The sequence below is a fragment of the Natrix helvetica genome (assembly GCF_964273705.1).
Source record: "Natrix helvetica genome assembly, chromosome: 1".
In the NCBI taxonomy this organism is placed as follows: domain Eukaryota; kingdom Metazoa; phylum Chordata; class Lepidosauria; order Squamata; family Natricidae; genus Natrix; species Natrix helvetica.
In genome coordinates this window covers 101,242,690-101,256,663 of record NC_138548.1, presented here as the reverse complement: position 1 = coordinate 101,256,663, position 13,974 = coordinate 101,242,690, and the positions used below count along the sequence as shown (strand labels likewise).

General features: G+C 37.5%; 1 protein-coding gene across 5 annotated transcripts in view; it reads left to right on the top strand.

Annotated features, from left to right (window-relative positions):
• Window positions 1–10,972, top strand: part of TEAD1 (TEA domain transcription factor 1) — a 219,176-nt gene extending 208,204 nt beyond the window's left edge. For all 5 annotated transcript variants that reach the window (XM_081936859.1, XM_081936856.1, XM_081936860.1 and 2 more), the window contains 2 exons: window positions 323–475; window positions 2,709–10,972. In XM_081936859.1, coding sequence (XP_081792985.1) covers window positions 323–475; window positions 2,709–2,822 — 267 coding nt within the window. In that variant the 3' untranslated portion in view covers window positions 2,823–10,972. The remainder of the gene's footprint in view (window positions 1–322; window positions 476–2,708) is intronic.
• The last annotated feature ends 3,002 nt before the right edge of the window (window positions 10,973–13,974 follow it).

Below are 13,974 nucleotides of genomic sequence, written 5' to 3'. Positions count from 1 at the left end.
GTTTATGCAAGTGGAGTTTTCCTTGCTATCTTGATTTCTTATATTTTCTCCCCATATACACTCCTAACCTCTCATTTTCTTCAGAGGGTCTTCCCCATCTATTTTAGACGGTTGAAGATTTGCATTGGGTTGCAGAGGGAGAGAAAGTTAATTCCATTGTTGGGCGTAGTCTAAATAAAGACTCTTAATTTGTTATGCTTTTACAGTATTTAATTTATTATATTTAAGCGCTGGTTTAATTTAATGGGAAAATCAAATTATTTCTAAATAATTATTTGCAATAGTTCAATTTTCAACTTTATTTTTGCTTTGTTTTTCTTAGACGGAATATGCACGGTTCGAGAATGGTCGGTTTGTGTTCAGAATAAATCGCTCCCCAATGTGTGAATATATGATCAACTTCATCCACAAGCTCAAGCATTTACCAGAGAAATATATGATGAACAGTGTGTTGGAAAACTTTACAATTTTATTGGTAATAATTTTCTTCCCTTTGCTCACTGTTCTCTGGAGTGTGTTGGGAGGAGGTAGATGTTTCTTATGATTTGTTTTAATGAGTTAGAAATGCCACATCCTTCAGCTGAGAGGTATGTCATTTAAAGAACGGTTCTGATTTTTAATCTTGCCTGATAGGACAATATTTGAAACTTTATGTATTGAGGAGTCGGGGGGTTTTAAATAAAATTTTAGGAGTCAGAAACGGACAACGCTAACGTAGGATTTTTAAACATGATCTGTTGAACAAGCCATTGTTCCTACCTCAAATATGAAATCAAGGCACAATGGAATGGTTGCATAGTGCATTAAATGAAACAAAAAGCAAATTTCATTACGGCTTAATATTTCATGTGAATTTAGGCTGATTTGTGTCTTTATGGTAGAAATTTGGCTGTGTTTATACTTGGAGCTTTTTCCTCTTAGCCCTCATCTGTGAAGGCTAATAGGAATGAGATACTGACATTCACATAAGCCTGTTATACACTTTCAGATCTAGTGTGTGACTATTAATTATGTTAGCAATGGAGTTTACATGTTTTCTTTGGACTGGGTACCCAATGTGTTTATCTCATAGTATTCTGAGTGATGAAGTGGGATTCAGGGAAGAAGCTGGCACCTCTTTAGTACAAAGTGCAAGGAAGGTAATGTTTCCTTACGGCGTTTGGCAGTTTACTGATTTCAAGCAATGTTCGGTGTTAGCTATCGATTTTCACAACAGGCTGTATTTCAGAAGCTCCTGAAATTCTTGAGAACTTAGAAAGATTGGATATCAGGACATCTGATATAATTCAGATCTGTCTCTGTAACTTACTATCCCTCTGTTTTGTCATTTCTCTTCTCCAATACTCCAAACTCTACCCCATTTCTGAGCACTTTAGAGAAGCTCAAATAGCTCAAGCCATATGCCAAGCCTACAGTAGAAGAGCTTTGGAGTAGCTGTGTGTATTCTCTTGGGGCTTTAAAGCAAGATAGTAGAATGGAACTGCTCACTAACAGTTCCAAAATTCTAAGTTGGAGTAGGTTTGGTTCCATTTAAAAAGTGGTTGGAAATTCAGATTTCCACATGTTAGGATGGAACAGGTTATTAAAAAGTTAGGTGGTTCTACAATTGCACTATTATATTCTCTTTTATTTTAAGGAGCACGATAATATAGCATTTAAAGACACTGAGTTTGTCAGCTGGAAAACTGACAGCCTCGGTTTGAGACCGAGTGCCTCATGATGAGATGATCTCAGCTGCAGCTCCTACAAATCTAGCAGTTTAAAAGCATGAAAAAATGAGTAGATAAACAGGTAGCATTTTGGTGGGAAGGTAACAGTGGTCCACGTGCCTTGGCGTATAGTCATGCTGGTCACATGATCATTCATAGAAGTGTCCTTGGACAATAGTGCCTTTCTCAGCTAAGAAACGGAGAGGAGTACTGCCCCCTAGAATCAGACACAACCGAAAGGGGAAACCTTTATCTTTACTTTTATGCTGTTTTTAAAAAGTAGAAAATATCTGTGAACTGTTTTTTTTTAATCTTTATGAAAGCTTCTATGTTATTCTCAAAGTATCCCAAAACATATGAAGCACGTCTTGCAGGAAGGTTGCAGAAGGAGAAGGAACTACCCTGTTTCTCTGAAAACAAGACCTCCCCAGATAATAAGCCCAATTGGGTTTTTGAGCACATTCACTAAAATAAGTCCTCCCCAAAAATATTGAAATACAGCAGCAGCCATAAGGTGACCACGCTCGCCACCTCCTGCACCTCAAAAATAATAAGACCTCCCCGAAAATAAGACCAAGTACTTATTTTGGGTTTCAAAAGAAAATAAGACCCTGTCTTATTTTGGAGGAAACACAGTAATGTTCCCACCTCTTTGAATTCATGGATGCTTCAGTTGTTGTTTTTTAATTAACTAATGGACAGGGTTTAACCATTATTTTCCTTAAGAAAATTCCAAAAATATTCCTTCAGAGTTTGACATTGAACCAATTCCATCTTGCCTTGTTCTCATGTGAAGGTAGAATTGGAAAAAAATCTAACTTAAAAACTGCTTGTTTAACAGACTGGGTAAAAGTTTAGAAATATGTTATTTGTTGATATACAAATTGAAAAAGATGCCTGCTTTTGAAATTACATCCTTTTGTGTCTTTGTATACAGGTTTCTAACATGACATCTTTCTTTCTTCTTTCTTTTTTTCATAAAAAAAACCAAACAAACAGGTTGTAACAAACAGGGACACTCAAGAAACGCTCCTTTGCATGGCTTGTGTATTTGAAGTTTCAAACAGCGAACATGGTGCACAGCATCACATCTACAGGCTTGTAAAGGACTGAACAGTTATTTATAGACACCTTTTCAATATGACTCCTTATGAAAATACAGACTGTCAACCTCAACACTAAGTGGCAGTTTTCTTTGGCTGAGCTGTCCCCAACATTTTTCTAAACCTCATTGGAGTGTGTTGATAAATATTGTAGCTGTGAAATTCTGGTACAGTTGTACAAATTCTTTTTTAAAACAAAGTGTTCTTTAAATTTATAAAGCCACCCTTTTGGAGGGAGACTATATTTAAAAGAATTTGTGGAAGTTTTAATTTGTTGTATTAGAAAAATGTAAGACAGAGCAATTGCCATGGAAAAGCTTAACAGCAGTTTTAAGAATTTATGAGGTGTTTTGTCTAAATTAATAAAATCACGTTTCTAAGGTGCAAGAATGAAATGAATTTTGACTAAGCATAAATTAGCACACAAATTCTTTTTTTTAAAGTATCTTCATAACTGATTACTGTGGAAAATACAGACGAATGTAAATCACTAAATTATTTTATACTGCAACTCAATTTCTGTTTGAAGCCAAATGACAAACTTAGCCTTAAGAAATGCCTGATGGGAATGGATAGGTCCTTAAAGTAGGCAAAATATATTTTTTTTCTTTCCCTCTATATTAACTAATATTCTAATTCACTGAAACTTTCAAGCAGGTATTGCAAAGCGAGAAGACTTCCTTTCTTTTACTAATTTTATCTAGTGCGTTAAAAAATATAAAATATTTGTACTAATAAGGACATTCAATTATTTAATTAAAAGATGGCTCGTTTTTCAATAACTAGACAAATACTGAAAGATTAGACTTACAGTGTATGTAATCCTGTGTGCGTGATTATATATTATATGAAATGGTTTTGTTTTGTTTTTCTTAACTCAAATTGCAACACCCAAATTACCAATTATATGGGAGAGGGATTTGAAAGTGTTATTTTTTTAATTACATTGTCAGATAAAAGCCACAATTATTGTAATTGGTGGGGGGGGGGGGGGACAATAGAAGGTCTAAAACAAAAGGTTCATCTGTTTTAATGTTTTTAGAATCCTAAAAATATTTGACATTGACAAAAGACTGATTGGTTTCCTTAAGCTATTCTTGCGCAATGTGATCCACCAGACAATATATATAAAAACATCAGCTATTTGTGGAAGCCACATTAAGGACTTAATATATTTCAGAACTGTTTTACACTGACTCAGAAGACTGTTTCACCTAGCTCAGGTTTGCCAGTAGGGATTGAGAGTTATTTTCTAGAATTGTACAATGGCTGGAGAATTCTGGGAGTTGAAGTCCACATATCTTAAAGTTGCCAAAAATAAGAAACATTGCTCTAGGATATCAAGCATGTTTTTTTTTAAAAAAAAATCATAAAAAAATAAAAAAATAAAAATAAAAGTCAAGACTGGACCTTCTATATATAATGCCAGCATGACTATATCCCTTCACAAATAAGTAGCTTCTATGATTATTTGAAATCAATCCAAGACTGTCCAAAGTTAGCTGCCCAGAATGCATATCTGGTGAGCTACAGGTGGCTTGGTAGAATCTGTCTTAAAATTGCCATGATGAATATAACTTTCCCCAGCCGTATGCCCCTCCAGATGGGTTGGACTATAATTCTCTGAACATCCAACCAGCACTCATAGTTGAGTTTATGACCAACTTTTCTTTTGTAAACTTCTCAAAATATCTGTCTCAATCCCTGTTTTTCTTTTCCTGTCCACAATTCTGCTTGTCAGGGAAAGGAACACAGCGCTCCTGCCAAATGTTTGAATAGATTATTTACATAGAGCTTTCTACACAAGTCCTCCTCTTCATCTCTTCATTTTGGCTCCTGTACTATAATTTCTCTTCATCTGAGCTTTCCCCCCTCCCCCACTGTTTAGATATCCATAGTTCATATTGCTTAGGCACGCAATCTGATTGTACCTCTGCGGGCTTGTTTTTCCTTCAGTAACATCTTATGTACAAAATTTATGAAAATCTTCATAAAAGAGCAAGGCTGAAATGTGGCTTAATCAAGATTATATTAAGACATGCAATTTAGGAAGAGTACATGCTCACAAGATGGTTTGATACCTGCTTTACACAACTACTCTGATTCTAAGCCATCTCCTTGTGTGCCATAATTCAACTTAGTGGTTTGAAATGCTGGCACATGAAAATATTAGCCACAAATAACAACTAAGTCTGTCTTTGTTTCTTCACTTGTGGAATCAGATTTACTTGAGAAGTTTTCAGAAGCGTAGCAGTAGATAAATGCTGGAATGCAATTTCCATCTTCACACACTTGCACTCCAACATCTGAGACAAGGACATAAGTTATCGTTTTTCCATCATGATGTTAATTTGCACATTTTGTCATTGCACCCCTTGCCCTTTTTTGTGGGTGTTTTTGCACCTGGCAGTTCTGCTTCATAGCTCTAAATTTAAGTTTCTTTGGTTTGGGATTTTTTGAGGCATTTAGAATGAAAATTTAGCCTCCAGCTATCCAAAGCTGCAAATTGGGAAAAGTTCCTGAAAGAAATACAGACACTTTCCTCCTTCATATTGATTTTACATTCATGATAGAATGACAACAGTTGCTGCTCTTAGAGTCACAATTCCCTACAGTTTTGAAATTTTGGAGTCACTCTTAGGGTAAATGCTATATATAACATTTTAGGCACAGTGTTAATAAACTTCCACAATTAAAAACATTTGCATCAAAGACTGAGGATGTGTCATGGTACAGTTCATCTGGAAGGTTCTCTTTAACTTCATTGTTGAAGATTATGGTGCTTAACATCTGGAAGGCTGCATAATGCTGTGGTCTTCTGTCCATGAATGCATTCACCTGTCTAGTGGATTGTTGCAGGACAGGGCTCCTGAAACATTTTCTAACATATGCGTTTCACAAAAGTAAGAGGGTAGGCCAGCAGTAGAATGGAAGGCCAAGAAGAACGTTGAAATGCTTGGTAAACTGAGCATCTTTTGACTAGTAGATGTTAAGGCAGATGAACCTCTTGGGCTGCAATCAACTGGATGTCAATCCTGTTGAACTAAATAGGACTTACTTCTGGGTATATATGCACACAGGATTGTGCTGTCAGTCATTTTGTCTGCGAGCACTAGAACTGAACATTTATGGTTGGGTCTCTTCACGTGTTTCTAACACAGGCAAAGTATCTTAAATAGAAGCACTGCATTTAACCTAGCAGAAAGAGCCCTTTATTTGAAGCACTTGGTGTTACAGGTCTAAAATTCTCTTTTTCACAGTCAAGTATTATAAGGCTTTGGGTTTTAGATTTATTTATTTTAGGGGGGGGGGAGTTTTAAAACATTAGGATCTCTTTTCACACGTGAAACAGATTGGTTTGCAAAATAGGCACAGTTTTTTTTTCTTCTTCTGATAATGCAGCCTGCAACAAAACATATGTAATGACTATACAGTCTGAAGCATCCTGATGCTTCTTGATGTTTGTTTTTGTAAAAATGTATGGGGAACTGTTTGCCTTGTCAGTCACTTATTTGTGAATGTAAACGATTCATCCCCTGAGCATGTTTCTTCCTCAAGCCTTAAGTCTGTCAAAGGTTTTGTGTCTGGTCCCCCAAACGCTGCCTGGCAACTGTGAGCTCTTTTGTAAGCTGGAAGCATCTCTCTTGTTACTGTTATTTGTGGTAGGAACTTCTTAATTCCAAGCTGCCAAAGCATTACAATATGCAGTGCCTTAGTGCTATAGTAGGAGTACCTTCTAGCCTATCATGCCAATCATATGTAGTCCATTAATTTGGTTTATTTATGTATATATATAAAAAAATAATCTCCTAGAGGAAACGCTTTTGGTCAAAGAAACCTTCCTACACAAGTCAGTCCCCATTACCACATAGTTGGAATCTTTATACCAAAATGAAACAAAACAGTTCTAGAATTTTCTGCAGAAAGTGAATTGTATAAATAATGCTGCCTTTTCCAGTTCTCATGACCAAATACTTAGTTTTGACTCTGCACTCGTGCATGCAAGTGCCTTTGGTTTTGAAGTTCCAGCTTAGAAAAGTGCTGCCATAATAATGACAAATTGTAGAGACCAAAAATATTTAGAGATCACCATAATGCCTTTGGTTTATTGGACACAGTCAAAACTAACAGGCCTCCGTTCTCAAAGAGTATCTTTTTATAGTAGCATGCTTTTTTCAAATCACAAGAGTGCATAATACTGGAAACTAATACCCCTCTTGTTGTTTCTGAGGCTTTGATAACTAGCATTAAAAAGAAAAAAAAATCAGTATTTCACCTTTGCCATGTCGTTCTCCATCCAATTTGACATTTCTCCATAATTAGCAGAAAATTAAGCAAAGGACAAATGGGATTTTATTAATGTACTAACTAGTTCTGTGAAGGTGGCCCTCTTCTCCATCTTAAATTTGCACTTATTTTGTTTACAAACTTGAGCAATTGGATGTCTAAAATTGAAAAGCATGGATCAAAATGTTTCTGAAATTTAACCCATGCTTTTGGACACCATTTTTTTTTAGAAATGAATAAGAAATATTGTTAGAAAATCCTTTAGACTGGTATCATTCAGTCTGTTACTGTCACATTACTAGACAGGCAGCTTCTTTAATTAAAGGGTGCCATTTAACACAGTTTGTGAATTTGAAGAATAATGCTTATTTCAAGAGACATTGACAACGTTGGTACTGATGTACTCATTCAAAAAGGTATGTGTGCTTATGTGTATACATGCACACATACACACATGAGAAAACTGATAGCAGTAAAACCAAAAGTTGGCAGAGAGAATTGTAGCTATTCTGGTTTTAATAGTTTTTTTAAAAAATTAAAATTGCTGTGCAGCACAAAGTAGTAACATTTGTGATTGTTCCCCTTCTCTCTTTCATTTGCATTCATATTGGTTTTCTTGTTCTTCAAAGATTTAAATCTCCCTCACTCTCTTCTTGCATCTAATCCACCAAGGATTGCTTGGCCTCAAAAGTAAACTATATATATTTACAACTATTAAATATATCTGCTGAGACAGATATGAGTAAGGAAGTGGGCGGAGTATATTTTATTGCAAAGGAATCATTTTTATTTATTGTCTTATGTATAAATTGAGAGAAAAAAAGAAATGGTACAAGTTGTTGCAGTTGAAACATAGCTTTTACAAATGTAATTTTATACTTACTTGAATTCTAGAATGGCTTATTTAGGTACTGTACCACTATGTTGTGTAATTTGCAAGTTTCATATCTATTTTCTCACTTACTACTAGAGTCCATTCAGTTTGGCAACTCCCTTGAACTCAATCTTCTTGTTTTTATCACCTTCAAGTAACAGAGACAATTAAATGTAACAAAAGCAACCAAGTATATGAAGGTGATTTATAGAATTTCAAAAGCTGCAAAGTGGTAAATTTTAGTCTCGGTTCAATTCTTAGGGTATGCTTCATTTTGTTTAGTTTAGACATCATGCCAAACCAGGAAGGAAATTTAATGATGTTTTGGAAATGGTTCACACAACAACTGATTAAATCTTTGTTTGCTTAATGATGATTGTCAAATAAGCCATATTGGCTCGATTCATGTTACACATTAAAGTTTAACAAACAGTTTATAAAACATATTGGCTTGGATCTACTAAATAAAAACTAATCATATTGTAGTGTATGAACCAGTTTTTAAGTAATACCAAATTTTATGAAATCTAATCACAATTTTCCAAGTACAGTGAATCAGAATCATAGAGTGGAATGTTATGTGAATCAGTGTTTTATTCATTCTATACTTGATAAAACATCTGCATTAATGACCTTTTATTAAAAAGGTTCTTTACTCATCCTGCAGGAGCTGTGCATCATAGCACTTTCAAATCTCTGAACAATCATATAATCAAACATAGTAACTCATAATCATGATTTGCATACTATATTTTGTATCTCAAACCATAAATTAAGCTACCTAGAATTGGCAGTACATACATGAGTATGAGGAAGCCATTATTAAACATCTGAATTAAACATGTTAAAATAAAAATAGGTCAAACCTCAGAATCCCACAAATCTCACAAGCTGTTGTTTATATTTACAATATAAACAATTTACAATATAAACAATTGGTTTGGGCAAGTGAGAAGATTGATGGACATTTCATGTAATTTCATTATTTTTCCTCATGAAAGATTTTCTGTTCCCAAAAGGCTGCTCGAAAAATTTGCTGTTCGGTTTTTGGATTCTAGGTTGTAGGAAACAAAAACAAAAACACATGGTTTTGGCATGTTTTCTAAACTGACCTTGTCTTTTGACATTGTAGGAAAATCAGTTACAAATCAATCAACTTTAACACAATGCTAGCATCAGGTAACATGTTTCTGTTATAGGAGCGGTCAACATATGGGTTGCACCACCTTGTTTGCAGTTCCTCGTGGCTGGGTCTGAAATGCGGATCCAGTTTTTGGGGTAGTGGGCTGAAGGGTGAAGACTTGCACCCAATTCACCCATTAAAAGTCCTCTAATCCCTCCGCCAAATGGGCTCATTCTTCCCATGTTGGTGGAAGGGGGTTAAGGCCAGAGCAGATGGTATGGGCATCTGCCTAATACTGAAAAGCAAGGTTGAAAGGTAGGGCCTCACCCACTCCGCCCATACTTTCTACAGCCCCTGGGCATGATGCAGATACCAAGGACATCAACACAGGCTAAAAACTAGCCCATGTGTGTTCTATAGGACAGATATAATGTCCTACTGTTCTGTAGGATAGAGATACGTGGCATCCTTGTTCTGTAGGACACATATATGTGATTAATATATGCTAATCCAGGAAAGAACACTCCACGATCTGCAGTAGGTAGTGATTTAATTGCCTGCAATGCTCACACCCCAATTCCCATGTAAGGGGATTAGAGCACCCGAGGAGGCATTAAAGCATCACTCCCTGCCCACCTCCAAATGGGATATCCATAACAACATAAATTGGTTCCCCTTTTTCTCTCTACTCAGGTTAATTATTATTAATATTATCATTACTATTATTATTTTGGTTGCTATATAGAAATCTTGTTTGACTTTTTTTTTAGTCCTGGCCATTTCCATGAATAGAAAGACTGAATAATTGAAAGTACAGTGTAAATTTGGATTTGTTGATCTCCAATTGAGTGGATTACTATGGCTGTGAGAGTTTCCCAAAAGGTTGTTCTGCTGTATCAATTCCAAAATGCACTCACTTCACAAAGGACATACATCCTGTTACCTCCTCCCACGGTAGTTTTCTTTTTGTTTCTCATTTTGTTTTCTTTCTTTTACACGGGCCTCTCAATCAAGGCTCCTAACTGCAAAAGAAAAGCCTACAATATGTGCCTGAAAAAGACAAAATAATTTTATAACAGTTTTTAAAACCTGAATAGCCTTTAATTTTTTAATATCAGTACATTTTATGTAAAAACAAAAGGTTTTCTTTCTGTTTCCTTTTTTTTAATTTGACACACACATTTGTTCACATTTGTAAATGACTTAATGGAATTCTCACTTTGTTTCTTTGTGTAATGTGTATAAACTGGGTTTGTGACTTAAGCATATTCATATATGGTCAGTGGTTATTTTAATATTGTACTGCTGCTGGTTACTTTGGGAATAGGGGTGTCAATCTGCCTTGGATGACAAAGTACCTCTTGCTTAGGCATTGAGGGAAAGCTCTATTTTAAAAAGGAAAATGAACCTTGGCAAATTGTGTCTTAACATATTTTGAAGTTTTCAAAACAACTTTCAATCAAACCTTTTGGCAGTACAGTATTCTTGTATTTGTCGTCTGTGTGTAGGTACTGGTACCTTCTTTGTTTTTAAAAACGTTTTAAGTGTTGGCTTTAAAGTGACTTTATCTTTAGTATGATAGTAATATGAAATTATAGGGTTTGTGTGCAGAGAATTTTGTTATAAAAGTGCTTTGTAAAAAAAATTGTATTCTAGCTTTCGCGGTACATATGTGTGATACCTTTAATATCCATGACAGTTAAGTGCAATTATTTCATCACTCTAAAAATGCTATTTTTGTGTCGGTTACTGCAGGTGTTCATGTCTTTGCAAAGTGACACATTTTGATGCCTTCTTGATAAAGTGGTAGATTTTTTTGTAGCTTTCTAGAAAATTTGTATTCCTACAGTATTGATTGGAAATAAAGGAAATAAAATCATTGTCAGTTTTGTTTTAATTTGCTTCACGGTTGTCAGTTAGGCCCTGAGCCAGGGACTCTTTACACATCAGGTGCCCCTGGTGGGTGTGCAGGCAGAGTTTGGCTTGTAGGTCGTGAGATCTCACCCTGACACTTTTATCTTCTCAAAAGATAAGTGCTTTCAAAAAGCTGGATGTTAAACACATCATAATAAAGGGTCTTCCTATTATACATTAAAGCCTTGTGAACAACATCTTCCAATGGTCAAACCTTGGTAAAGAAGTTTAGAAGAATGTTAATTCCATGCACATACTTTCTTCAGTGGCAAGTAAAGAGCATACCAACTATATCTTACCTACAATATATCTATTGAGCATCTCTGTTGTGCTATTGTTGTTATCATTTTGTTGCTTGTATTGCCTTATACAGAGCACCAAATTACTACAGGATAGAGGTGAAAGGGTTGTGTAGAGCCTGGGTCCCCAACCTACTAACAGGCCTTGAGCCTTTCATTACTGGGCCGTGGAAGTGCTGGGCGAGCATGCTCAAGCATGTACCCCCACTTATGCAAGCAGTGTGTAAGTGCATGTGCTCTTTGCTTGAGCGGCGTGCCTGCGTTCCCACTGCTCACACAAAACCATTTCCTTTCCTACCCCCTGCTGGTCTGCTAAGCCAGAAACTCTGGTATAGAAAAGAACAGAAATGAAAATCCAACAGTGTTTCGTAGAACTTGCAGAAGTTCAGTGAAGACCATTTACAAAACATGAGCTCCATCTGGGAAAACAAAATAAGTGTGGAAAATAACCTTACAGTAGCCCCACCTTGTCTTTCTTTCATATAATAGGGAGGGTAGGGGAAGGGGCAACACTGTCTGATTTTCAATGTGTTTTTATTATAAAGTTAGCTTCTAGTATTTCTTCTGGATCCTGTTCCCAACCTGGCCCAACTCGAAGAATTGAGAGCTGGCTTACCTGAAGAAAAGATTCAGTGTACATAAAGACTTCTCTTAGCAAAGGATCACATGGAGATATTTTGCATAGAGATAGGCAGGTCAACATATATATCAGTGATGGTGAACCTTTTTTGCCACAGGTGCCAAAGGAACGTCCCCGCACTATTGCACGCATGCCCACACCGATAATTTAATAAGTCCTCCCCTGCACTGTGCCCCCTGGTTATGTGTGCATAACCCCCCCCACACGCTGCCCCACGCATGCACACATGGCTTTTTTGGAGCCTGGAGAGGGTGAAAACAACCTTCCCCACCCGCTGGAGGCCCTCCAGAGGCTGGAAATGGCCTGTTTACCAACTTCTGTTGGGCCCAGTAGGTCTGTTTTTCACCCTCCCCGGGCTCCAGAGGGTGAAAATGCCCCCCGCGCCCCCTCCCCAGAGGCCCTCTGGAGGTTGAAAATGCCCTCGGAAAGCCTCCACATGAGCTCTGTACTTACCTGGCATCGCATGGAGAGTCCTGGGAAGGGAAGGGCAGCATGGGTGGCCCAGCCAAAAGCCAGCTGTCACGCTGGAGCCGAGCTAGGACAACAGCTCAAGTGCCCGCTGATAAGGCTCTTTGTGCCACCTGTGGCATGCGTGCCATAAATTCACCATCATGGACATATATAGTGTCAAGCATAGAGCTACTAGTTAGTTGGTTTTGTTCCTTATTCACATCTTTGCAAATGGTTGGGAATAATGAGCAGGACTGCCACGAGGGAAATGTATTTCTCAGAAAATATTTTGAGGTTTAAAAATAAAGAGTTCCTAAAACTGAGCCAATTTTTAATGAACCTATTGACACCTCTACCTATTTTTCTTGCCCGTATGGAGGTGCTTCGTCATGCCGTCTTCTGGAAACTTTATGTAGGCTTGGACTCCTTAAATACTTTAAAATTATTTAATCTTCAGTTCAGTCTTTCAGCAATAGGCTTGTTTTTTAGATTTGGATCGACTTTGCTGTTCCACAAATATTAGGGGCCCAACAGTTCATAAAGGGATCTTTTCAGTAGAAGCTATTTTCATCTGGGAATTTCCTGACTCTTATCTTCTATGGCAACTCTTCCAAATGCACCAAGTCGCCAGAGCAGATTTAAAAAGGCTTTCAGGGGAAAGATTGCTTTGTCTCTTTTATCACTGACAACATCCTGTGATCAGAGTTCTGTGCAGGATTTCAAAGTTCAATCTGGCACAGAGGATCAGGACCATAAACTTCCAAATACAGGGTCTGGATCTTGACCCTCACGTGCTGCAAATAAGGCTGTAAGCTACAGATGGTGGTGGTGGTGGTGGTGACATAATATAAAGTTCAGGAAATAAAAGCCAAATAATTGTATTAAGCATAACACACAAATTCTTTCAAATAAAATGTCACATTTTACAGAATATGTTGGAAAAATAGCCTCTACTATTCCCTGATGGGTGGAAAAAGAACCGAGACGAGGCCATGCTAGATAAGCTGAACACATCACTTTCTGAGTTATACAGGGTATATTCACGCAACATATTAAGCAGCGCAGTATACTTTATTTCACTGTATGCAGGGGTGGACTGCTGGTGGTTTGGGAGAACCTCTAGCTAAGATTCTTGCAGTTCAGAGAACTCCCAAATCCCACTCCTGGCTGGCCCTGCCCACCCCGCCCCACTCCTCTCAGGAGTCCCCACGCGACCTGTTTAGGATGCAGGTAAGTGCAGGGCGCATGCAGAGGCTTGGGGAGGGCAAAAAATGGGCTTACTGGAAGTTCAGGAAGGCTGGAAACAGGCCCGTTTCTGACCTCTAGAGGGCCTCCGGAGTGTGGGGAGGCTGTTTTCGTCCTCCCAGAGCCTTGAGGAGGGCAAAAATGCCCCCCCCTCACTGCCATGGTGTATGAGGCCAACTAGGCAACACCCACCCAGCAACTGGGCAGAAAACCCCTTGCTAAATTTTTTGAACCCCACCCCTGATGGTATGTACCACCCCCAAACTCTGTTCTTAACAGCCATTTCACCATGCCTGTTTTCTGGGTATATCTTTCTTGCAATCGTAATGG